Here is a 24631-nt window from a genome sequence, read left to right on the forward strand (position 1 = left end):
TGTAGGTACAGTCGAGTGGTGGGATCCTCCTAGCCCCTCGAGGGTTGTCCTTATTCCCTGTGATTGCGGCCACCCACCTCTCCAGTGTGGCGTCGTCGACCGCTTTCGGATGGACCCGAGTGGTGTCTTCGGTACCACAGTACAGCCACATCGGGTGGCCTCGGTACTGAAGCGGTTGGATGCGCCGTCTAAGGAAGACCTCCAGAAGATCCATACCCGTCACTCCGTCCCGAACGAGTTGGACTACGCGCTCCATCAACATTTTTACCTGAGCTTTCTCCTCAGGGAGCACCTTCGGAGAAGAGGGTTTGTCCACTCGGTCCATGGAGAACGGAGGGAGACCAGTCGACTGCCCCGGTGTCGACTCGTCTTGGCAGTAGAACCAAGTCGACTGCCACCCTCTGACCGACTCAGGAAGGGTCATGGCCAGGAAAGTACTCTTATTCCTCATCTGAATCCCAAGACCCCCGCACATCTGGATAACCTTAGTCCTCTCATCATCCGGACTCGCCTTTTTCACCATCTGTGAGCGACAGGTGAATATGTGCTTAAAGAGACCCCAGTGTGGTCGACAACCCAGGAACTTCTCGCACATGGACACGAAAGCAGCAAGATAGGCAATGGAATTGGGAGTGAAATGGTGGAGTTGCGCCCCAAAGAAGTTCAGAAACCCTCGGAAGAAAACACTCGGCGGCAGAGAGAATCCACGGTCTACATGAGTGGCTAGGAGAACGCACTCACCCTCCTGCGGCTGCGGTTGACACTCGGTCCCCGGAAGCCTTGCAGACCCGTGGGGGATCAGACCCTCGTTGGCCAGGTCATTGAGATCCGTCTCGGTGATGGTCGAATGGATCCAATCCCCTTGGACCCAACCTTTTGGCAGGCGGGACCTTGACGAAGATCCGCCCCGACTGGACGCTCTCCCCTTCGCTTTCCCCGTCGCCGTCGCCTTCTTCGCGTGCTCCAAGGCTGCCGTCTTCTCCTTCACCATTGTCGCCGGCAAAGCACGCGAGGAGTGGATAGGCGGAGGCGAGAGCAGGCACAGCGGGCGGAGGCAAAGAGGGCAGAGAGGAGAATGAGAAGGCACTGTTCAAAAACCCTCGCCCGGCGCTTTATATAAGGACGCTTCCGAGTGGCTGACAAGTAGGCCCGGGCGGTCCTGTCACATCCCGAAACAGTCGCGCACGCATGATACGTGGCGAAAAAGGTGGCGCGGAAATCAAGGCGTCCACGCCTTATCCCATCCGAGTACCGCGGTCCGCCCCGCTTCGCGCGCTTCCCAAAATTCGGATCCCACAAAATCCGCTAACGGCAGATCAATCTGTCAGACGGTAGATTTCCTGTGATCCGTCGCTCAGAAGTTCACTAAGTTCAAAAGTTCACTCGACAGAAGAAAAGAATGGATCAAAGCGATTGAAAGAAAAGTTAATGCCAACGCCAAAAAAGAAAAATTGCTGATCCAGGATACGACATAATCAGAGCACGGGAAATAGGTCGGAGAAAATTATCAACCCCTTCCTCACTCGAACCTCGATCCATTCGGGGGCTAATGATGAAGTCATGTACCTAGGGTAGGGTCATGGACCTATCTAGGATACCCTACCCAAGGACATCCTTAGAAGAAGCTACCTTCCAGTCGACCAAGAGGGACTTAACTCGACGAACTCAAGGACACTCGACGATGAAGATAGCCACTCGACCATGAAGCTAACCACTCGACGGCCAGGAGACCTAAAGTCACTCAGCACGCAATGGTCTGTCATTAAGTAGCTTTAATAGTCTTCATGGCACTTTATGAGGGCGTTACCAGTAACCCCCTGTCTTAATGTACTTTAAACCCTGCATAACTGAGGGCCGGAGGGGTCTGGCGAACTCTATATAAGCCACCCCCCTCCTCAGTGTAAAGGGTTCGCACCCCTGTAACTCATATACACAGAAACCAGTCGACCGCCTCCGGGCTCCGAGACATAGGGCTATTACTTTCTCCGAGAAGGGCCTGAACTCGTAAAACACTCATGTGTACAACTACTCCATAGCTAGGATCTTGCCTCTCCATACCTACCCCCCATTCTACTGTCAGACTTAGAACCACGACACTGGCGAAGGCTCCAAGATGGGATCTCGCGGATACAGAAGGTTACGGCGGTGGAAATTGTTTTTCGTTGGCTCCCTGGATGTTTTCAGGGTACGTAGGTATATATAGGAGGAAGAAGTACGTCGGTGGCCGCCTGTGGGGCCCAGGAGATAGGGGCGCGCCCTCCTGTCTCCTGGCCGCCTCGCAAGCTTCTTGACTTGCACTCCAAGTTCTACGGATCACGTTCGTTCCAAAAATCACGCTCCCGAAGGTTTCTTTCCATTTGGACTCCGTTTGATATTCCTTTTCTTCGAAATACTGAAATAGGCAAAAAAACAACAATACGGGTTGGGCCTCCGGTTAGTAGGTTAGTCCCAAAAATGATATAAATGTGTAAAATAAAGCCCATAAACATCTAAAAGGGGTAATATAATAGCATGGAACAATCAAAAATTATAGATACATTGGAGACGTATCAACCAGATCCTCTCGAGCGTCCACAATGTACTCCAGGCTTCCGAACTTAATGACCTGGTTTGGGTTGAAGGTCTCTACACGGCTTAAATGGTCGGTTGGATCAGCATGTAGCACAATGCTGCCGAAGGCAAAAAGTTCCCCAGGGACGAACATGCCCCACAGCCGATGCTGCTATCTATCTGCAGACAAGTCATCGACCCTTATGATCAAACAATGAGCTCTCAATGAAAGCACAAATGTCAGTGTCAAAACCAGCAGATCTCGGGTAGGGGGCCCGAGATGTCAGTTCAGATTGATGGGTAACAGGAGAAGAACACACAAGGAGTTTACCCATGTTTGGGTCCTCTCTATGGAGGTAAAACCCTATGTCCTACTCTTGTTTATATTATGAAGGTATCAAAGTACGTAGTTGATCTACCTTGAGATCGTAAGTTGTGGTCTAAACCCTATGGCTATGATGAACGGATGTATGGATGGATCCCCTCTACAGACTAAACCTCCTGATTTATATAGGCACCAGGGGTATCTAGGGTTACACATGGTGGGTTGCCATCTAAGGATTTACATGCCGAATCTAGTCGAATATGCTTGAAGTACACGCCAAGTCTTCGGCCGCCGCACACTAAAGGCCTCTGGAGTCTCGCTTCCTCGGTGGGCTGGTAGTCGGAAGCTTGATAGACAATTGGTGCTGGTGGGGGTTGTCGCAATTTATGGATTATTTGGAGATGTTGCAATGAAATTATTTTTTAAAGAAGAATCATCTCTAATCCCATGAGTATGATCAAACTCATGTGCTTTTGGAACATGGATTTGTCCATCTTGCAGATAAAGGAGCCAGGACAAAGGGTGCTAAAGCTGAGGGCAGAACTCAACGAGCGGGTAGCAAGTGAGGTATATCGGGCATCACAAGGCTGGAGACTGAGAGTGCCTCCCGAACCGCCTCTTTGCTCTATAAATACCCCAATATTCCAGAAACCCTAGGAGAGTCGACGAAAATCAATTCCAGCCGCCGCAAATTCCAGAACCACCAGATCCAATCTAGACACCATCACGGAGGGGTGCATCATGCCCATTGGTGCCTCTCCAATGATGCGTGAGTAGTTCTTTGTAGACCTACGGGTCCATCGTTAGTAGCTAGATGGCTTCATCTCTTTCTTTTGATTCTCAATACAATGGTCTCTTGGATATCCATATGATGTAACTCTTTTTGCGGTGTGTTTGTTGGGATCCAATGAACTTTGAGTTTATGATCAGATCTATCTTTTTATCCATGAAAGTTATTTGAGTGTTCTTTGAATCTCTTATATGCATGATTGCTTATAGCCTTGTATTTCTTCTCCGGTATTTGGGTTTTTTTGGCCAACTTAATCTATTTATCTTGTAATGGTAAGAGGTGCTTTGTGATGGGTTCGATCTTACGGTGCTTGATCCCAGTGACAGAAAGGGAACCGACACGTATGTATCGTTGCTATTAGGATAACAAGATGGGTCTATTTCTATATAAATAGATCTTGTCTACATCATGTCATCATTCTTATTGCATTACTCCATGTTTCCATGAACTTAATACACTAGATGCATGCTGGATAAAGGTCGATGTGTGGAGTAATAGTAGTAGATGCAGGCAAGAGTCGGTCTACTAATCTTGTACATGATGCCTATATAATGATCATTGCCTGGATATCGTCATGATTATTTGAAGTTCTATCAATTGCCCAACAATAATTTGTTCACCCACCATTTGCTATTTTTCTCAAGAGAAGCCACTAGTGAAATCTACGGCCCCCGGGTCTCTTCTTTATTATATTTGCCTTTGCAATCTATTCTCCTTTGCTTTTATTTTCAGATCTATTAAACCAAAAATACAAAAATACCTTGTTGCACTTTATTTTATTTGGCGTTCGATCTATCAATATTTACAACTCTCTCATGTCCGTTTGCCAATTTCTGGCGCTGTTACCCGAAAGGGATTGACAACCCCTTTAATACGTCGGGTTGCGAGTATTTGTTATTTGTGTGAGGGTGTTGTTCGTAGTGTTGCTTGGTTCTCCTACTGGTTCGATAACCTTGGTCTCATCACTGAGGGAAATACCTACCATCGTTGTGCTGCATCATCCCTCCCTCTGGGGAAATACCGACGTAGTTCAAGCAGACATCAATGTACCCTCGCCTCGCTGTTAGCATTGTCCGAAACCTTCCGATGGCTCGCACCATGGCTGTCAAGTTGGCGACCGGCACATGCTCCACTGGAACACCCATCCGATTCAGTTATCATCCGGAAGACAAGTGCGTGTCCGGTGGCCCCCGATGCCGCAGCGGGCGAGAAGCTCGGCTTCCTAGACTTTGAGGTCGCAGCAACCCTGGCGATGCCATGGTGGCAAAAGGGGAGGTAGGAGAGGAGGGCTCGTGTTTGTGCTGCGACGGCGACAGATAAGCTTGTGGAGGGGGGCTGCATATATGGAAGGGAATGGGAAGGAGGGTGGTTGGGCACCATTGCTGGTGTTAAGCCACTGCTAATGGTCGACGGCGATGCGACTTCCTGTGTGTGAAGACGCGCGCACTCACTGTGTGGGAAACAACCGGCGTACACGAATTCAAAAATGCATGCGGCCATACAAGTGGGCCCTGACAGTGCCACACGGCAAGGGGGTCCCACGTGTCAATACCGGGCCAAGTAACGGTCAACTGCTTTGACCGGATGGTGAGCCCCGTTTGAGCTTTTGTGAGGCCGAGCTGAGTAGAGGAGGGAGAAAGTGAGGAATGTTAGATGGCTTGGACAAAACTGAGCATGAAAATAGAAATCCCTAATAAATATGTGAAAGGAAATTGTATCTCTGGTATTAAACCCAAAATGGGCAGCTCTTAATTTTGGTCTAGCCTTTGAAAGTGAAAGTGATATTTATCGACACTGTAAGGAAGTGATTGGAGATGGAAAAAATAGATTTTCAGAAGATTGGTGGGTGGGCGATAAACCATTAAAAATTTCCTATCCCAGACTATACTATCTTAGTTTTGACCATAACATTTCTGTGGCTGATGCGGTTGGGATAGTTTTACTTTTAGAAGAACTATATCGGGAGAATCCTTGGAATTATGGAATAGCTTGAAACTGAGATGTGAGGAGGTCGGGATGATGAGGGGCAAAGAAAAGGTCAGAATGGATGCTTACTACAAACAGAAAAATTACTATTAGATCCTTGTACCACTTTTTGGTCAAGTCTGCTTGTGGCTTTCCCCAGAAATTTCTGTGCAAAACAAAAATCCCTTCAATTGTTTTTGCGGTTAATGACCAAGAAAAATATTCTAACTAAGGATAATCTTTTAAGAAGAGGTTGGAAAGGTACTAGTGTTGTGTTTTCTGTGGACAAGTTGAATCTATTGATCATTTATTCTATCAATGCTCTGCTGCTAGATTGATTTGGAGTCTTATGAGAGGTACTTTTGCCCTTAATTCCACCTCTGTTAATCTGTCTAGAGTATTTTGGAAGCTGGATTATAGGTTTTCGGAAACTTGATAGACAATTGGTGCTAGTGGGGGTTGTTGCAATGTTATGGATGATTTGGAGATGCCGCAATGACATTATTTTTTAAAAGAAAAATCATGTCTAACCCCATGACTATGATCAAACTGATGTGCTTTTGGAACTGGTCTATCTTGCAGATAAAGGAGCCATGACAAAGGGTGCTAAAGCTGGGGGCAATACTCATCGAGCGGGTAGCAAGTGAGGTATATATATCGGGCATCACAAGGCTGGAGAGCGAGAGTGCTTCGGATTGGTGGTTGATTGTAGATCTCGTGACTAGTGCTTTGCTACATCATCTTCGGCTGAAGCTTCTTTTGCCCTGCTGCTTCCTTCTTGTCATGGTAGTTCTAGACTTTTTGTTAGTTTGAACCGGTCATGTTTCTATTTTGGAGTCTAGTTTCGAGGGTTTCCAGCCTGGCTTGGCCTCCTGCGGGATCTTGCAAGATCTCTGTCTGAGCTGCAGATCATCTTGTCCCAGTTTTGTAAATTTGGGTGGTGTTGGCTACTTCTTTTGGGCCTGGTAGCGCTAGTGCGGTTGGAGTTTGTAGCGGCTTAATAAGACCATAAAAAGAGCATCATCAGTTGTAGATTGAAACAACAGATGTAAAGGTTTGATAAAGAGCAGAACACTGCAGCTTGAAATGTACATCAATCAGAGTGAATACATGAACTAAACACGGGTATTCATGTAAACTTCAGAGAAAATTAGACTGTTAACATCATCCGGTGACCGGTGTAGTTCTCACATATTACATCAACTTACTACACATTCTTCCAAACATACAGTCGGAGGACCTATTAACCATCGACCATAAATAACACAGAGATCTTTGTGAGAATACAATTGAGGAATTATACATGACATCAGGAAACATATGGCCTATTGACTACATTACGATACAGAAGTTTATATAAATAGACATCCTAAAATGCTGAAGTTAGTACTTTACAGGAGACACTGCCAAAAGCCATGGTTACCAACGCTAGTTGCGCCCTTCTAAAGGATGCTCCCCCTTAGTGGAGGTCGCTGGCTGAACTGTTGTCCGAGAACTGAGAAGCACTCGTGTTGACAGCCTAATTGATCTCAACCTCCAGTTAGAAGTATATAACCGTTACCGATCTTTACATGTTGATGTTGTCATTACTGTTGAAGAACGCAGCTATCCCTGAGTTATCCAAATGATGCAGCCCAAATGATTGAATAGCTTGACTCTTCAATTTACATAAATGTACATGGAACTTGCAGGACACAGATACCAACCATACTTGGCATTCCTGTTGATTCCTATGTTGGATCTCGTGCCTCAGGACTAACCATTCTCACACGGCGAGCAGCAGCTAGAGGTGGCCTGCCAACTGCTTCCAGTATCCTTGTGAACACAACCTTTGCAGGGACGCATGTAACTGGTGGAATTGCTCCGCCTGGTTTGATCAAGTCACCGAAAATGCCACTGTGCGTACGCGGCTTTGCTTGAGCGCCACCTCCATGATGCCTTCTTCCAGTGGGAATCGAAGAGAGGGTTCTGACCTTCTGGCTTGACAGACTTGCCTTCTTGGATGGCTTCTTTTGAGATTTGGATGCCGATGACCTCTTCTTGCTATTTGACATGCTTTTCTTAACCTGGTGATTTGCGGAAGCTGAGTGTTTACTGAAGACTGGTTTCATTTCCCAGTCTGGATATGCAAGCCTGCCTTCATTGCCACCGTCCATTGATGCTCCTAAAGGATTAGAACGGGGAATTCTTTGCATGGCTGTCCTCCTGCCTGTACGCCAAGCCGTTGGAGCTCCTGTGCTCTCTTCCATACTAATATCACCACCAGAAACCAGGTGATCAGTGGAACCATCTACAAGTATTTCAATTTGGATAGGATGTCCAACAATTGCTTTGCCATCCAGTCTGCTCATCAAGGAAACAAGAGGAACATGCTCTCCATGGTAGCTGGCTTGGACCTTCAAATCAATATCAAACAACATTGGGCCCATGCGACCCAAACGTGAACTGCCATTTCTTTGGTAAAATGAAGGTTCGTCCCAATATGCCTTCCGATCAACACGAAATATCTGATCTGTATCCCAGTTAAGTGGAGAAATCTTGGAAGAATCATTTTCATAGTCATTATTATAATAAATGTAGCTTCGGCTAAGATCTCTTGTAGCTTTCAAGGATGATGGGTATGTTCGACTATGATACAAGTTAACCTCAGGGTGGCTTGTGTCCTCGAATAGATCTGTTTCATCAGAATCATAGTGGGGCTCCTCTTTGATTTGGTTCCTAAGCATTTGCTGATCGGATGTCTGCCCATTCTCTTTCCTATGATTTATACCATTTGAGTTGTACACAGATCCTTTCATGAGACCATTGGGTTTATCCAAACAGGATTTTCCATCCGTCATATGGGTTGATTTCTTCACTGCACTACGGTTATTACGTTTACCTTTTATATGCCATCGGGAGACACCCAGCTCAGAAGAACCATCCTCTTCCTCTGATTGATTTAATTGGTGCATATAAGCAGAATAGGCCACATCATTGTCGTCATCATCATCATCATCATCATCATCATAATTATCCACATGTCCAAACCTGTCAGAAGTCCGAAGGAAATAAGGATCACGGGGGCGTAACTCTGGAGGCAGAATCCTATTAGCACCTGTTCATAAGAACACCATAAGAAAGGTGATAAACAAGGAAAAATTTAAACCTCCACAGAAAACTAGAACAAAATAACAAGGTACAGTAAGAGAATCTGAATCGCAGTAATAATGAAGGCTTAGCTATAGTAAACATGTATCACAAAATAGGTAGATTCTATTTATTTACAGAAGGTTATCAGAATCTTTCTGTCTGTATAGTGAAACACTAATGGGGCACGATGTGATGTGCATGAACACCAACATTTGACTCAAGTTATTGTATATAACAACCTCATTGGTTCTCTTGTTTCTCAAAATTAAGGTGACATATTGGGAAGAGAAGTGCACACAGTGCAGTAACGGTGAAGCTGAAGGCAATAGTGTTTTGAAATCATGGTGGAGAGAAGGGGAGAGAGATGTGAACAGCTGTGTTAGGGGGTTGTTTGGTTGGGATTCCTGCCAGCTTTCGACTTCCGGCTCGAAGCCGGAAGCCGAAAGCTGGCAGGAATCCCAACCAAACAACCCCTAGAAAAGGAAGAAAGGTGCGTAAAGCTTTCCAAAGTGGAGAGCCAGACTTGTTCTTGAACCACGCAATGCTAATATTCCATGTTTGACAGGATTCATCTAACATAAATAGCTCAATGAGTTTGTTGTCATATAAGAGCTTGGTTACACAAGGTGACTCGTTCTTGTGAATTTGAAATCTATACTTTCATAATGCTATGATAACATTGTTTCTAACCATCCGATCAAGTCATCTAATGGCTAACCAAACGTTGCTCAGTTGGCTAGAGGTGCGAGTGCGTGCCCAGACCACCCAGGTTTGAGGCTTGGACTCCGCAGGGTGAGCTCACACTAGTTTCTTAACAAGGGCAGCTCAGTGCAGGTAGCTCCTGCTTGCGCAGGGTCCAGGGAAGGGTCCGACCACTTTGGGTCTTTCGTATGCAGCCTTTCCCTACATTTCTGCAAGAGGCTGTTTCCAGGATTCGAACCCGTGACCTCATGGTCACAAGGCAACAGCTTTACCGCTGCGCCAAGACTGCCTCCGCAGGCTCCGCAGGGTGAGCTCACACTAGTTTCTTCTACCTAAAAATCCCAAAGGTGCTAGTGTCCATTGGTAGAGTTTTTTAAGCCATCTAGTGGTTTATATTTAGATCTTGCCTTTTAACATAGCATGCTTGTCTCATGTAATCACATTCTACCATACAACGGCTCTGATTTATTGTTGACATGCCCCATTCGAAACGAGTAATTAGTCACAAGTCATGAAAAAAATCATACTGCCCCATCAAACATATGACGTTTTGGACATAGGCATGTTGTCCAACATGTACTCCTCTTACTTAGCGATTATCCAGTGCACTTAATTGTGTTGTACACATAAATTATTAAATAGAAACCCCTACACTTCATGAATGATTCAAGTGCTCAAGGGCATATACAGGTGGGTCAACTATGCGGTATTTAGGTGGATCACAGAAACAGAAATGCAAAAATTACCCTCTTGGGCACTTGGTCTAACCTATCAAGTTTGGAGTGTGTTTTAAAGAAGACATATGGGACTATGTGATTAGATACCAATGTTCTAGCCACAAACCAAACATTTGTGACACCATCTTTAAGAAAGAATGCAGATTTAAATAGATATTGAGTAGACTTCAGCTGTTAGCTGCACCTTTTGACATTAATGATCTATAATGACACGACGAGGATGATATCAGCATGAAAGGCTATCTAGTTCTCTGACTAAATCCATTATTCAGTGACTTTTATTAGACAGGAAGCCTAATGTGGCAGACACGTAGGCGCTATGTTGCCTAGTACCACATTGAAATGGTCAAAACCGCTTTAGAATAGTCTGTCAGGGGTATTTTACCTGGTTATGAAATTTGATGATTATATTTGTCTGGTTTTATTGTTCAGGTGGGTAATGTGCAGTCAGGAAATAGTTGAGGTGTGAGAAATACATGTTTTCCTTTGTCAAATTTGATTTGGATACTTCAATGCTACAACTTTAAAAGGTTGGCAGCATGTACACTGAGTGATGCAAAAATTATTTGTTATCATATCTGGCAATGTGAATTCACATACAGTCCTACTCCCTCCGTCCGGAAATACTTGTCATCAAAATGGATAAAAGGGGATGCATCTAGACATATTTTAGTTTTAGATACATCTCTTTTTATCCATTTTAATGACAAGTATTTTCGGACGGAGGGAGTACTACTTAACAATGAAAAGAGGGAAGTTAACAAGGGGTACACACGTACTTTGCAAAAGCTCCGCATCATCTTCTGTTTCACTTTCTGAGCATTCCCTCTCTGAAGACTCAGATACGTGTTTCTCAACAAAGTCTGAAGATGTATGTTCCTCAGAAGAGGAATCTGGATGCTGAAGATAACTTTCGGTGTCAAAATCAGCTCCTGTAGAAACCATTTGAGCAGAAGGTAAATCACTATGGCTATGAGTTTCACCAGAATCACTAGGCAGGTATGCATATCTACTTCTTTTAGCCCGATAGGTGGCAGGTGATGGATCTTTATCTCCCCCAATTAAGATAGCCCCATAATCATCATTGTGCGGCGAGTGCTGCGTCAATTTTGCACTGCTCTGCAAGACTTGAACAAGTGGTCGGTGTCTGTCACATTTTTCAATAGATTCATCGAAATCGCTTCCATCCGGTCTATTCTTTTTCACAATTGTACAAACCTCCTTGCTCTCTAAACTTGCTCCTCCCTGAATATGTCTCACATGGGATAAGTCTCCAATGTGGTTACTGATAATATTCTCTGAGGTGTCCAGCGACTCTGAAAAGTTTATCTTCAAACCGGCATTGAGAAAATACTGCCCAGCTTCTTTTTTTGCAGGAAGAGCAGATACATCTTTTCTTTTCCTCTTTTTGCTCTTGTAGCGAGTACTTCCAAGGTCTTTGCGATGTTTCGTGCAAGCTGCATTTCATGTCAGCTTTATCATATCCATACATCCCATTTAAGTAACTGAAGCATAAAAAAAGCTTATTTAACAATCTAAGAGGGCGTACCAGAAAAGTAGGCAGGTCTGAAACCTTGAGTCTGATGCAGTTTCCTCTCTAATTCAAGGGCATGAAGAATGGCATCTTCTCTCCGTGCATATTTCTCTCTTTTCTTCGAAAGAGTCCCTTGAGTAGCCTCTGCCCTCTCAATGCAGGCATCGAACTCCCCACACCTAAATGCTTTAACGCGCTTTGATTTCTCAAGGTTGTACCAGTCACTGTGAAAAAAATAAGAGGATGAAAAGTTTATACAAAATGAAGAATTTGTCATAACTCAGAAACTTTGAAGATTTGGAAAGACAAATTTACACTAGTTGAGTACATGGGGAAAGAACATAGAGTATGATATTAACAGCTATTAATTCCTGAAGAAAACAGTCCCAGCGAAATAGAACTGGAAACTGAGCTCAAATTGTAATAAATATGTGGCTTCTATTCAGAATACGGATTAGCAAAATAACTAGTTTGCGACTTTTCAAGAAATATGATTAATAGTAACTGGCAAAATATTAAACATTACTATTTCACTTGAGCAGAAGATTAGTAAGTTTCCCTCCCTCCTGTTTGGTTTCTACAAAACTACTGTTTTCTATGAGATACGCAAACAAATAAACTCAATTGATTGTTTCATACAAAAGAAACAAACCAAACACAGAAACAATATATGAAGCGTATAATACATAATCAAATATAATTCAGGTGCTTAAGAAATAAGGGGTGAAACAAATTGACATCAAGTTTTTTTATTCATTCAGCCTTCATAAAACAAATAATTTTCACTAAATACCTAGCTACAGGATACAATTAAAAACAGCCATGCAAGGTCCCCAAAAAATAACAATTTGAACATGCGGCAGCTATGTAAGGGCATCTACAATCGTTGGCACTTATCTAGGCGCTTAAACAGGAAAAGATATATACCAGTGTCTCTCTTCCAGTGCTAGGCGCTAACCGCCGGTACTAACCACGATTAGAAACATAGTTCAAAAAGGCACGCCTAGGCGGGCACTTAAGCTCGCGTAGGCTCTAGCAAAACGCCTAGCGCTTAATGTGCCATAATTGTATTTAAGTGTGTGTTTTAGTCAGAAGAACACAAGGCGCTGGGAAAACGTACAACTAATGCCTGGCGCTTTTTTAACTTTGATTAGAAATATATTCGCAAAAGAAACACAAGTAGAAATAGCGCTTCTTATCTCTTCTCGTGTGGAAAAAATTGCCAAGCGCTCGTGGCAAGATTTTGCGCAATGCCGCATCAGATGCCAGGAATTGATGATGCAACTGCCGATCGGCTGGGAAATATTCCCTGGCGCCCTCTGCTAGCGCCGCGCGTTGGAGATGGCCTAATGCATCATGTGAACAGATCTAAATTTCATCTCAAAATGCATGCACAGAAAGCAAATAAACTGGTACCGAGCTTAACAGAGAGCATGAAAATCAGATTTCCTGGTACAACCAGAGGCGGAGCCACCTCCCGGGCTCCTCGAACGAAACTTCATTGGAGTTATAGCAGGATTTAGGATTCAACTGGCTGATTTCATGGAGAAATGCCACTCTAAGTGATAGCAGTTAGAGTCTGCCTAGGCATTGTTTCTTCCATCAAAGTTCCAAACTCAGCGTCCCAAAAGCATCAGAAACAAGTGCTAATCGAACTTGACAGGGCGTCTTCTTCTTCTTCTTAAGAAGACAAGCAAAAAGGCAGGAGTGGAAACTTACACGCTGGCGTCCTCGCGGCCGAGAAGCTTGACCGGCGTGCCGGACCTTGGAGACATGATCTGCGACGGCGGCAGCTCGGCTTGGCCCAGGATCCTGCCGGGCCACCAGGAGCCGTTCCTCCGGCGCACCCACACGATGGTCCCCGGCGAGGTGTCCCCGACGCTGCAGCAGCCCTCGTCCGCGTCTCCTCCTCCCTCCGAGCCTCCCCCCATCCCGCCCCGCCTCCCACCGCCGGGCCAAACCCTAACGAACTAACCGCGCCTCCTCAGCCCACTTCTAGAAGCTTCCCTCGCCCTCGAGATCTGCCTTCCATTCAAGTCACGGAGGGCGCCGGCACCCGGGAGGCGCCCTGCCCGGCGCCTCCTCCGCGCGGCAGGCTCGGCCGAGATCGCGCTGCCCACGCCCCCACCCCGCCTCCGGCAGCTTCTAGAAGCTTCTCCCACGGGACTCCCGGGGCCTCCTCGTCGTCCTCGTCGCCGTCGCCCTCCCTCTCCTGTCCTCCACCCTCGGCGGGGCGGGGGCCCCGGCGGTGCGCTGGCTCGCGGCCGGCACGGCGGACGGCTCCGGCGCGGCTCCGGTGTGTGTTTCTTCTGGCTCCTCGTTCCAGAAGGAAAAAAATTAAGAAAGTGGGAAATAGAAAGGTGTTCTTTTCTCTTTTCTTTTGGAGCGGTTTGTTGGTCTTGGCTGGTCTGGACCGCGTGGAGGGAGGGAGAGGGGAAGGGACAAGAGACGGCAACCGACGCGGTCGCTGGTCGAGCCCGGGCCGGACCCAGGAGCGGCGCCAGCGGCCTGAGGAGGAACCGCGAAGGGTCGGTCCATGCGCCGGGTGCCGAGGGAGGCGTCTCGCCTGTGGTTTTCCGGGTTTCCACATGGATTGGTGGTACACGCACGTTATGACACGAACAATTACAAGTAAATAAAGATCATCTACAACCGGACCCCTCACTTGCCCTTTGAACTGAAAACCTACACAGGCTTCAGATAAAAAGGACAGCACTAGACGCCGGTCGAAAACCTACACAGGGTTCGGATAAAAAGGGCAGCACTAGAGGTCAGTCGACTAGCGTCAGCCCCCGGCCGGTCACATCCCGAGTGTATGTTGCGTTGCTCTCAAGCGTCGGATCAAGCCCCGCTTTGATCCCTCCTCGCGAGCCCTCCCTCCTCCTTCCCCCTCACATCATCGCACATGGGAGGGAGAGTGATAGCGAGCGCCGCCGACCCACCTGTCATGAACGTGTGAGGCCTCGTCATTGGCGGTGCTTGCAACCTCACCTCATCGTTGGAACTTGGAAGCATCACCCACCGTCGTCTGCATCCCTCACCATCACCACCTCGTTTACAGCTCCTGTAGAGGATGGATCGTCGCTCCCACATCGTCGCCTCATAGCAGCGGCTGAAAGCGGTTGCAGCTTGCTGTCCCATGGTTGCACCATCAGTGCGTCGCCGCCCGCCCACGCCGTCGACGCTCGTCGCCCCATGGCTGCAGCCCCGGGTGCACCACCCACCGCCCTCCTCACCAATGCTCATGACACGGGTGAACGCGGCTCGCACAATCATTGCCTCTTGGCTTCCACTTCCACCAGTTTATAACTACCCGGTTACATAGTAGTGTTTGATAGACCCTAAGCGAGTCGATCCTCATCTGGAGAACATGCGAACACCTCAGGTCTAGGACATGGCATATACATTGTACTTGAGACTAAGAGATGACAATATCTCGTTGCGTCTCAAAGTGGGTCTGTTTGACTGGATGATCTCCATCCCCAAGTACATACTATCGATTCAGCATCCCTTTACCCATGATTTGTGAAATATAGTCATCAACCGACGCATACTAGTCAAAGGGTAGTGTCCACATAACCTTGTCAATTAGGGACCATTAGAACAATCATCATACAACATATATTCTCACAAGCAAGTCACATACTTATCGATACTCATCACTGATGATGTTCAAGAACGATACAAAAAACTCATCAATTCATAGGGAAATATCACCATCACATGATTACCTCTAGGGCGTATCTCCAACAGTTGATAGGTGGGAACCCGATGAACGAGTTCACACCCGAGGGTGGCCCGATCTTCACATCGTAGGATCGAATCGGGAGGGATAACTAGCTGCAAGCAGCCGGGATAACTAGCTTTATATACCTACCAAGGTTGGATGCAACCCGTACGTTGAGGATGGCTGACCGAAGCTACAAGAACTCCAACTCATTGTCCGAACAATCACAGAACCACAAACCGGAACTAATCCACACAAAACGGTCGGAACCGTAGAGCACGAACTAGAGGGAACCAGAAGCTCCTTCACGCGAATCCGAATGAACTCACAAGAGCAAAGGTAGCAAGATTTCTCTGATCTCTCTAGCAGTCTTGCTGCATAAGCTTGTAGCTAAATGGTTTGACCAAAGGTTTCTCTAGAGGATGGGGAGATGGGGATTTATAGCAGAGACAACCCCCCTTAGCTAGGTGTGAAAATGGTTTTCAAAAGTAAGCAGGTTTGCATGGCTTCCTTGGGGGAATAAGCAGTCAACTTTGGGATTTGTTGAAGAGCTCCTCCGAAATTCGCGAAGTCTTGATAGCCTGGACACCTTCCACGAGATTGGCTAGAACTTTTGGCTCACAACTCCAAATGATGTGAGGTTTTTTGCATTGGAAAGATAATTTGATGTACCCCTATGGGCCCGTCTCTCCACTACATGGGTGTGGCACAATGAAACATCAGAGGGAAAAACTGACAGCATCAGCTTCACTTGAAACTTGTTTTCTTCAAACTTGTTCCTCCAAAGCGGTTGCTTCAAGAGCTCATAGGTTGTTGGATTGCTTCCATGTTATACCTAAGTTCAACCATCAACAATGGGAATGAAAGCATAGTTGTGTCATCAAGGTTACAAGGTAAACTTAAGTTAGTGTTCACCTGGTCACTTATTTGTTTGGCACGACTTCTTGTGATTGGACCTATAATTGTTAGAGACTTGTCGATGGTTGTGGTGTCCTCATCATCCTCCCCCTCTTGAAAAGGAGTCGTCCTCGACTCTAATGGTCCAAAGTATGGAGAGAGGTCGGACACATTGAAAGTTGGACTAACGCCATAATCCATCAGAAGGTCAACCTTGTAGGCATTGTCATTGATCTTCGCAAGCACTTTGAATGGACCATCTCCATGTGGTTGCAACTTGCATTTGCGTTGATCCAGAAAATGATCCTTCTGCAGGTGTACCCACACAAGATCACCTTCTTCAAACAACACCTTCTTTCTTCCCTTGTTTGCTCGTTTTGCATATTGTTCAGTCATCTTCTCAATATTTTCCTTGGTCTTCTCATGAATTTTCTTCATGAAGTCAGCACGCTTACTTGCATCAAGATTGGTTCGCTCCTGCAATGGTAAAGGCAAAAGATCTATGGAAGCAGCAGGTTTGAAACGATAAACAATTTCAAAAGGACAAATTTTGGTGGTTGAATGTACTGCCCTGTTGTATGCAAACTCCATGTGGGGGAGACACTCTTCCCACATCCTCATTTTTTCTTTAAAACTGCTCTCAGCATCATGGATAGTGTGCGGTTGACAACTTCAGTTTGTCCATCCATTTGTGGGTGGCATGTAGTGGAAAAGTGAACTTTTGTTCCTAGCTTTGCCCACAACATTTTCCAAAAATAGCTCAGGAACTTGGTGTCACGATCTGAAACAATAGTGTGTGGTACTCCATGTAGACGCACGATTTCCCTGAAAAACAAGTCAACAATGTGTGAAGCATCATTGCTCTTATGACACAGGATAAAATGAGCCATCTTGCTAAACCTATCAACCACCACAAAAATTGAATCACTCCCCCTCTTAGTGCGTGGTAATCTAAGAACAAAATTCATAGAAATATCTTCCCAAGGTGTACTAGGAATTGATAAAGGCATATAAAGTCCATGAGGGTTTAAATGTGGCGCTCAACATCACACCTTATCCTTGGCCGAAAGAAATGGTCAATCAACACACTCTCAGATTTCTTTGCTCCAAAATGTCCCATGAGACCACCAGCATGAGCCTCCTGCAAAAACAACAAATGAACAGAGCAATCTGGGATGCACAATTTGTTAGCTCGAAACAAGAATCCATCATGCAAGTGAAACTTTTCCCAACCTTTCCCCTTACTACACTTTGAGTGTGGTTCAGCAAAATATGGGTCATTGGCATACAATTCTTGGATACTTTGCAGCCCAAGAATTTTAGTACCAAATTGTGAGAGTAAAATATGGCGTCTAGACAAAGCATCAGCAAGAACGTTATCTTTTCCTTTCTTGTACTTGACAATATAGGGAAAAGATTCTATGAACTCGCTCCATTTTGCATGTCTATGGTTCGGTTTTTGTTGACCCCTAAGGTGCCTTAAAGACTCATGGTCGGAATGTATCACAAATTCTTTAGGCCACAAATAATGTTGCCATGTTTCCAAAGATCTCACAGGTGCATATAATTCTTTGTCATAAACTGAGTAATTTAGAGTTGGACCACTTAGCTTCTCACTAAAATATGCAATAGGCCTACCTTCTTGCATCAGTACGCCTCCAATACCCACACACTTGCATCACATTCAATTTCAAAAGTCTTACCAAAGTTGGGTAGTGCAAGTCATGGTGCAGATGTCAATTTTTCTTTCAGCTCTTGGAAGGCCTTCTCTCGTGTATTTGCCCATTTGAAGGGAACATCTTTCTTGGTTAGCTCATTCATTGGGGCAGCAATGGTGCTGAAGTCCTTCACAAACCAATGGTAGAAACCCGCAAAGCCAAGAAAGCTTCGTACTTGGTTTACATTTTGTGGAGGCATCCACTCACGGATGGCCTTGACCTTCTCTTCATCTACCTCAACACCTTGACCTGAATCAACAAAGCCAAGAAACACAACTTTGTCTATGCAAAATGTGCACTTTTCCTTGTTAGCATATAATTTCTCCTCTCTTAGGACAGCAAGCACACACCGAATGTGTTCAACATGTTCATCCAAAGTTTTGCTATAAATCAGGATGTCATCAAAGTAAACAACCACAAACTTGCCAATGAACATTCTAAGCACATGATTCATCAATCTCACGAAGGTAATATGTGCATTTGTCAATCCAAATGGCAAAACTAACCACTCATACAAACCAGATTTTGTTTTGAAAGCAGTTTTCTATTCATCACCCTCTCTCATTCTAATTTGGTGGTAGCCACTTTGCAAGTCCATTTTAGAAAAGATTGTGGCACCACTAAGTTCATCAAGCATGTCATCGAGCCTAGGTATGGGGTGCCTATACCTCACGGTGATGTTGCTAATAGGCCTACGATGACCCACAAGTATATGAGATCTATCGTAGTCCTTTCGATAAGTAAGAGTGTCGAACCCAACGAGGAGCAGAAGGAAATGATAAGTGGTTTTCAGTAAGGTTTTCTCTGCAAGCACTGAAATAGTAGGTGATAGATAGTTTTATGATAAGATAAATAGTAACGAGCAAAAAGTAAATAAAGTGCGGCAAGGTGGCCCAATCCTTTATGTAGCAAAGGATAAGCCTGGACAAATTCTAATAATGAAGAAGGAGCTCCCAAGGACACATTGGGAATTATCGTCAAGCTAGTTTTCATCACCTTCATAAGATTCGCGTTCGGTACTTTGATAATTTGATATGTGGGTGGACCGGTACTTGGGTACTGCCCTAACATGGACAAGCATCCCACTTATGGTTAACCCTATTGCAAGCATCCGCAACTACAAAAAGGAGTATTAAGGTAAACCTAACCACAACATTAAACATATGGGTCCATATCAACCCCTAACGAAGCAACGCATAAACTAGGGTTTAAGCTTCTGTCACTCTAGCAACCCATCATCTACTTATTACTTCCCTATGCCTTCCTCTAGGCCCAAATAATGGTGAAGTGTCATGTAGTCGACGTTCACATAGCACCACTAGAGGAAAGACAACATACATCTCATCAAAATATCGAACGAATACCAAATTCACATGACTACTAATAGCAAGACTTCACCCATGTCCTCAGGAACAAACGTAACTACTCACAAAGCATATTCATGTTCATAATCAGAGGGGTAATAATATGCATAAAGGATCTGAACATATGATCTTCCACCAAGTAAACCAACTAGCATCAACTACAAGGAGTAATCAACACTACTAGCAACCCACAGGTACCAATTTGTGGTTTTGATACAAGATTGGATACAAGAGATGAACTGGGGTTTTGAGAGGAGATGGTGCTGGTGAAGATGTTGATGGAGATTGACCCCCTCCCGATGAGAGGATCATTGATGATGATGTTGGTGATGATTTCCCCCTCCCGGAGGGAAGTGTCCCCGGCAGAACAGCTCCGCTAGAGCCCTAGATTGATTCCGCCAAGGTTCCGCCTCGTGGCGACAGAGTTTCATCCCGTAAGCTTGCCCATAATTTTTTCCAGGGTAAAAGTGATAATATAGCAGAAGATGGACGCCGGAGGCCCACCAGGGGGCCTAGGAGATAGGGGGTCGCGCCCTACAGGGGGGGCGCCCTCCTGTCTCCTGGACAGGGTGTGGGCCCCCTGGCCTATTTCTTTCGCTCATAAATTCTTATTAAATCCAAAAAGTTGTTTCATGGAGTTTCAGGACTTTTGGAGTTGTGTAGAATAGGTTTCCAACGTTTGCTCCTTTTCCAGCCAGAATTCCAGCTGCCGGCATTCCCCCTCTTCATGGTAAACCTTGTAAAATAAGAGAGAATAGCCATAAGTATTGAGATATAATGTGTAACAACAGCCCATAATGCAATAAATATTGATATAAAAGCATGATGCAAAATGGCCGTATCAACTCCCCCAAGCTTAGACCTCGCTTGTCCTCAAGCGGAAGCCGAAATCGAAAAAGATGTCCACATGTTTAGAGATAGAGGTGTTGATAAAAATAAAATACGGACATGAGGGCATCATGATCATTCTAATAACAGTAAAATATAAAGATTTTGTCATATGATTTCCTATGCTCAAGTAATAAACAATTCACAATGTCAAGTATGGTTCAAAAACTTCATTGGGAACTAACAAACTATAATCTCAGTTATTCAAGCAATTGCAATTTATCGTAACATCAAAAAGAGTCAATAAATAGAGCTTTTCAGCAAGCTCACATACTCAACTATCTCGTAGTCTCCTATAATTGTTAACACTCACGCAATACTTGTGGTTATAGAGTTTCAGCCGGACACTGAGAAAGATAGGGGCTTATTGTGTTGCCTCCCAACGTATTCACCTTTAGGTGATGTCAACAATAATAGCCTATGCTAACTTACATCCAATTGGATATATGTATCATGATCTTTCAAACAAGAGGAGCTTGCCAAAGGATAAAAATGAAAAATGGAAAGGTGAGAATCACCTTGACTCAAGCATAAAGTAAAAACATAAAGTAAAAGATAGGCCCTTCGCAGAGGGAAGCAGAGGTTGTCATGCGCGTTTAGGGTTGATGCATAAAGTCTTGGTGCAAAAGAACGTCACTTTATATTGCCCCTTGTATGTGGACCTTTATTATGCAGTCCGTCGCTTTTATTACTTCCACAACAAGTTCATACAAAGTTTATTTTCTCTGCACTAATAAGTCATACATATTTAGAGAGCAATTTTTATTGCTTGCACCGATGACAACTTACTTGAAGGATCTTACTCAATCTATAGACATGTATGGTGGACTCTCATGGCAAAATTGGGTTTAAGGATATTTGGAAGCACAAGTAGTATTTCTACTTGGTGCAAGGAATTTGGCTAGCATGAGGGGGAAAGCAAGCTCAACATGTTTGGAAGGTCAATGACAATATACTTTAACTGAGATGTCGGAAAACATAAACCATTACGTTGTCTTCCTTGTCCAACATCAACTCCTTTAGCATGTCATACTTAATGAGTGCTTCACAATCATAAAAGATGTCCAAGATAATATATTTATATGTGAACCCCTCTTTTCTTATCACTTCCTATTAATTGCAACGATGACCAAGGCTATGTTCATCAACTCTCAACAATTTTTATGCCTCATACTTTCTATGTGTGAAGTTATCACTATCCATAAGATCAATATGAACTCTTTTGTTCTTTCTACTTTCACAAGATCATAGCAACATAGCAAAGCCCTTGACTCAACACTAATCTTTATTATAGATAGCACACGGACTCGATTACATAAAGAGATCACAAAGCAAAACTCAAAACTACTTGATATCAAAACTTCGAACTAATAGATCAAGATACTACTAAAAGGATCGAACTAAAAAAAGCAGTAAAAATAGGAGTGTGATGGTGATACGATACCGGGGCACCTCCCCCAAGCTTGGCAGTTGCCAAGGGGAGTGCCCATACCCATGTGATTAGTTCTTCGGAGGTGATGGAGGTGTTGATGATGACAGTGGATAATCGCACATCGAGCGTAAAAGCTCCTCCAACTTGCGGATAATGCCCTTGAGCCCAGCAATATGATCCTTTAACAAGATACTCCTCTGTGAGATACTTGTTCTGTATACGGGCTAACTCGATCATCTTGAAAGCTTCAATCTCTGTTGGAGTGAAAAGGTTAGGTAAAGGTTGAGGGATGTCTTCTTATTTCACCACCGGAGTTTGAACCTCCATGGCCTTCTTGATCCCTTCATCCTGGTTGATCTCTTCTGGTTCCTCTCCTTTCAAATCTATCTTCAATAGCCAAGCATCCTTGTCTTCGTTGTTGGAGGAGGGAGAAGTCATGGTGCCCTAAATCTGCAACGGAAACAGCTCAAAATGAAAACAGAGGATATTTGCGTGATACGGTGGTCAAAACCTTCGGGAGTATATATAATGAATTTTTACTGACCAAAATACGTAACATACAAGAAAACGGAGTCCGGGAGGCACACGAGGTGCCCACGAGACAGGGGGCGCGCCCTATAGGGGGGGGGGGCGGCCTCCTCTCTCGTGGGAGCCTCGTGTCCCTTTCGGACTACTTATTTCTTCCTAAAATTCTTAAATAATCCAAAACTGATAAAAATTGCCATTAGAGTTGTTTTGGAGTTGGTTTACTTACCGTACCACGTACTTATGCTTTTCAAAGTCTGGAACATTCTGGAAAGTGTCTCTTATGTATTCCTCAGGGGTTATGGTTTCAACAATATTAGTTTCAACATTGATAGGATTACCTGAAATATAATGTTTAATTCTTTGACCGTTTACCACCCTCGGATTTGTGCCTTCGAAGTTGTTGATTTTTATAGCACCAGAACGATACACCTCCTCAATAACGTAGGGACCTTCCCATTTTGAGAGAAGTTTTCCTGCAAAAAATCTTAAACGAGAGTTGAATAATAACACATAATCTCCTACGTTAAACTCACACTTTTGTATCCTCTTATCATGCCAGCGTTTGACTTTTTCCTTAAAAAGCTTGGCATTCTCATAGACTTGAGTTCTCCATTCATCCAGTGAGCTAATATCAAATAACCTTTTCTCACCGGCAAGTTTGAAGTCATAATTGAGCTCTTTAATAGCCCAGTATGCTTTATGTTCAAGTTCAAGAGGTAAATGACATGCTTTTCCATAAACCATCTTATAAGGAGACATACCCATAGGATTTTTGTATGCAGTTCTATAGGCCCATAATGCATCATCAAGTTTTTTGGACCATTTCTTTCTAGATCTATTCACAGTCTTTTACAAAATTAATTTGAGCTCTCTATGGCTCAACTCTACATGACCACTAGACTGCGGATGATAAGGAGATGCTATTCTATGATTAACATCATACTTAACAAGCATCTTATGGAAAGCACCATGAATAAAGTGTGAACCACCATCAGTCATAAGATATTTAGGGACTCCAAACCTCGGAAAAATAACTTCTTTAAGCATTTTAATAGAAGTGTTATGATCAGCACTACTAGTTGGAATTGAAGGAAATATGCCCTAGAGGCAATAATAAAGTTATTATTTATTTCCTTATTTCATGATAAATGTTTATTATTCATGCTAGAATTGTATTAACCGGAAACATGATACATGTGTGAATACATAGACAAACATATAGTCACTAGTATGCCTCTACTTGACTAGCTCATTAATCAAAGATGGTTATATTTCCTAACCATAGACATGTGTTGTCATTTGATTAATGGGATCACATCATTAGGAGAATAATGTGATTGACATGACCCATTCCGTTAGCCTAGCACTTGATCGTTTAGTATGTTGCTATTGCTTTCTTCATGACTTATACATGTTCCTGTAACTATGAGATTATGCAACTCCCGTTTACCGGAGGAACACTTTGGGTACTACCAAACGTCAGAACGTAATGGGTGATTATAAAGGAGTACTACAGGTGTCTCCAAAGGTACATGTTGGGTTGGCGTATTTCGAGATTAGGTTTTGTCACTCCGATTGTCGGAGAGGTATCTCTGGGCCCTCTCGGTAATGCACATCACTATAAGCCTTGCAAGCAATGTGACCAATGAGTTGGTTACGGGATGATGCATTATGTAACGAGTAAAGAGACTTGCCGGTAACGAGATTGAACTATGTATTGGATACCGACGATCAAATCTCGGGCAAGTAACATACCAATGACAAAGGGAACAACGTATGTTGTTATACGGTTTGACCGATAAAGATCTTCGTAGAATATGTAGGAACCAATATGGGCATCCAGGTTCCGCTATTGGTTATTGACCGAGAATAGTTCTAGGTCATGTCTACATAGTTCTCAAACCCGTAGGGTCCGCACGCTTAACGTTACGATGACAGTTATATTATGAATTTATGAGTTTTGATGTACCAAAGGAGTTCGGAGTCCCGGATGAGATTAGGGACATGACGAGGAGTCTCGAAATGGTCGAGACGTAAAGATCGATATATTGGACGACTATATTCGGAGTTCGGAAAGGTTCCGAGTGATTCGGGTATTTTTCGGAGTACCGGAGAGTTACGGGAATTCGCCGGGGAGTATATGGGCCTTATTGGGCTATACGGGAATAGAGGAGAGAGGCCAAAAGGAAAGAGGCCTGCGCCCCCCCTCTGGTCCGAATTGGACAAGGGGGGCAGCCCCCTTTTCCTTTTCCCTCTCCCCCTCTTTCCACTTCTCCTACTCCAACAAGGAAGGAGGGAGTCCTACTCCCGGTGGGAGTAGGACTCCCCTTGGCGCGCCCCCT

The 24631-nt window shown here is 44.4% G+C and overlaps 1 protein-coding gene across 2 annotated transcripts; it reads right to left on the bottom strand.

Annotated features, from left to right (window-relative positions):
- Positions 1-6741: 6741 nt before the first annotated feature.
- Positions 6742-14120, bottom strand: LOC123137879 (uncharacterized protein At1g51745). 2 transcript variants are annotated; one of them, XM_044557733.1, is made up of 5 exons: positions 13455-14120; positions 11751-11959; positions 11215-11658; positions 10981-11133; positions 6742-8727 (listed from the first exon to the last, which is right to left on the bottom strand). In XM_044557733.1, exons 1-5 carry the CDS (start codon positions 13664-13666, stop codon positions 7361-7363), a joined length of 2385 nt encoding a protein of 794 aa, XP_044413668.1. In that variant the 5' UTR covers positions 13667-14120; the 3' UTR covers positions 6742-7360. The 2 variants fall into 2 exon arrangements, with proteins under 2 accessions (XP_044413668.1, XP_044413667.1); XM_044557732.1 differs by having other exon boundaries at positions 10981-11658.
- Positions 14121-24631: the final 10511 nt, after the last annotated feature.

The sequence above is a fragment of the Triticum aestivum genome, chromosome 6B (assembly GCF_018294505.1).
Source record: "Triticum aestivum cultivar Chinese Spring chromosome 6B, IWGSC CS RefSeq v2.1, whole genome shotgun sequence".
In the NCBI taxonomy this organism is placed as follows: Eukaryota; Viridiplantae; Streptophyta; class Magnoliopsida; order Poales; family Poaceae; genus Triticum; species Triticum aestivum.

Excerpts from the sequence above, each read along its gene's own strand:
- LOC123137879 (XM_044557732.1), bottom strand. The coding sequence starts at position 13,666 with ATGGGGGGAGGCTCGGAGGGAGGAGGAGACGCGGACGAGGGCTGCTGC. Across the intron at positions 11,960-13,454 it reads GGCCGCGAGGACGCCAGCGT|TGACTGGTACAACCTTGAGA; the intron begins GTAAGTTTCCAC and ends TTTTTTTCACAG. Across the intron at positions 11,659-11,750 it reads CAGACCTGCCTACTTTTCTG|CTTGCACGAAACATCGCAAA; the intron begins GTACGCCCTCTT and ends CATGAAATGCAG.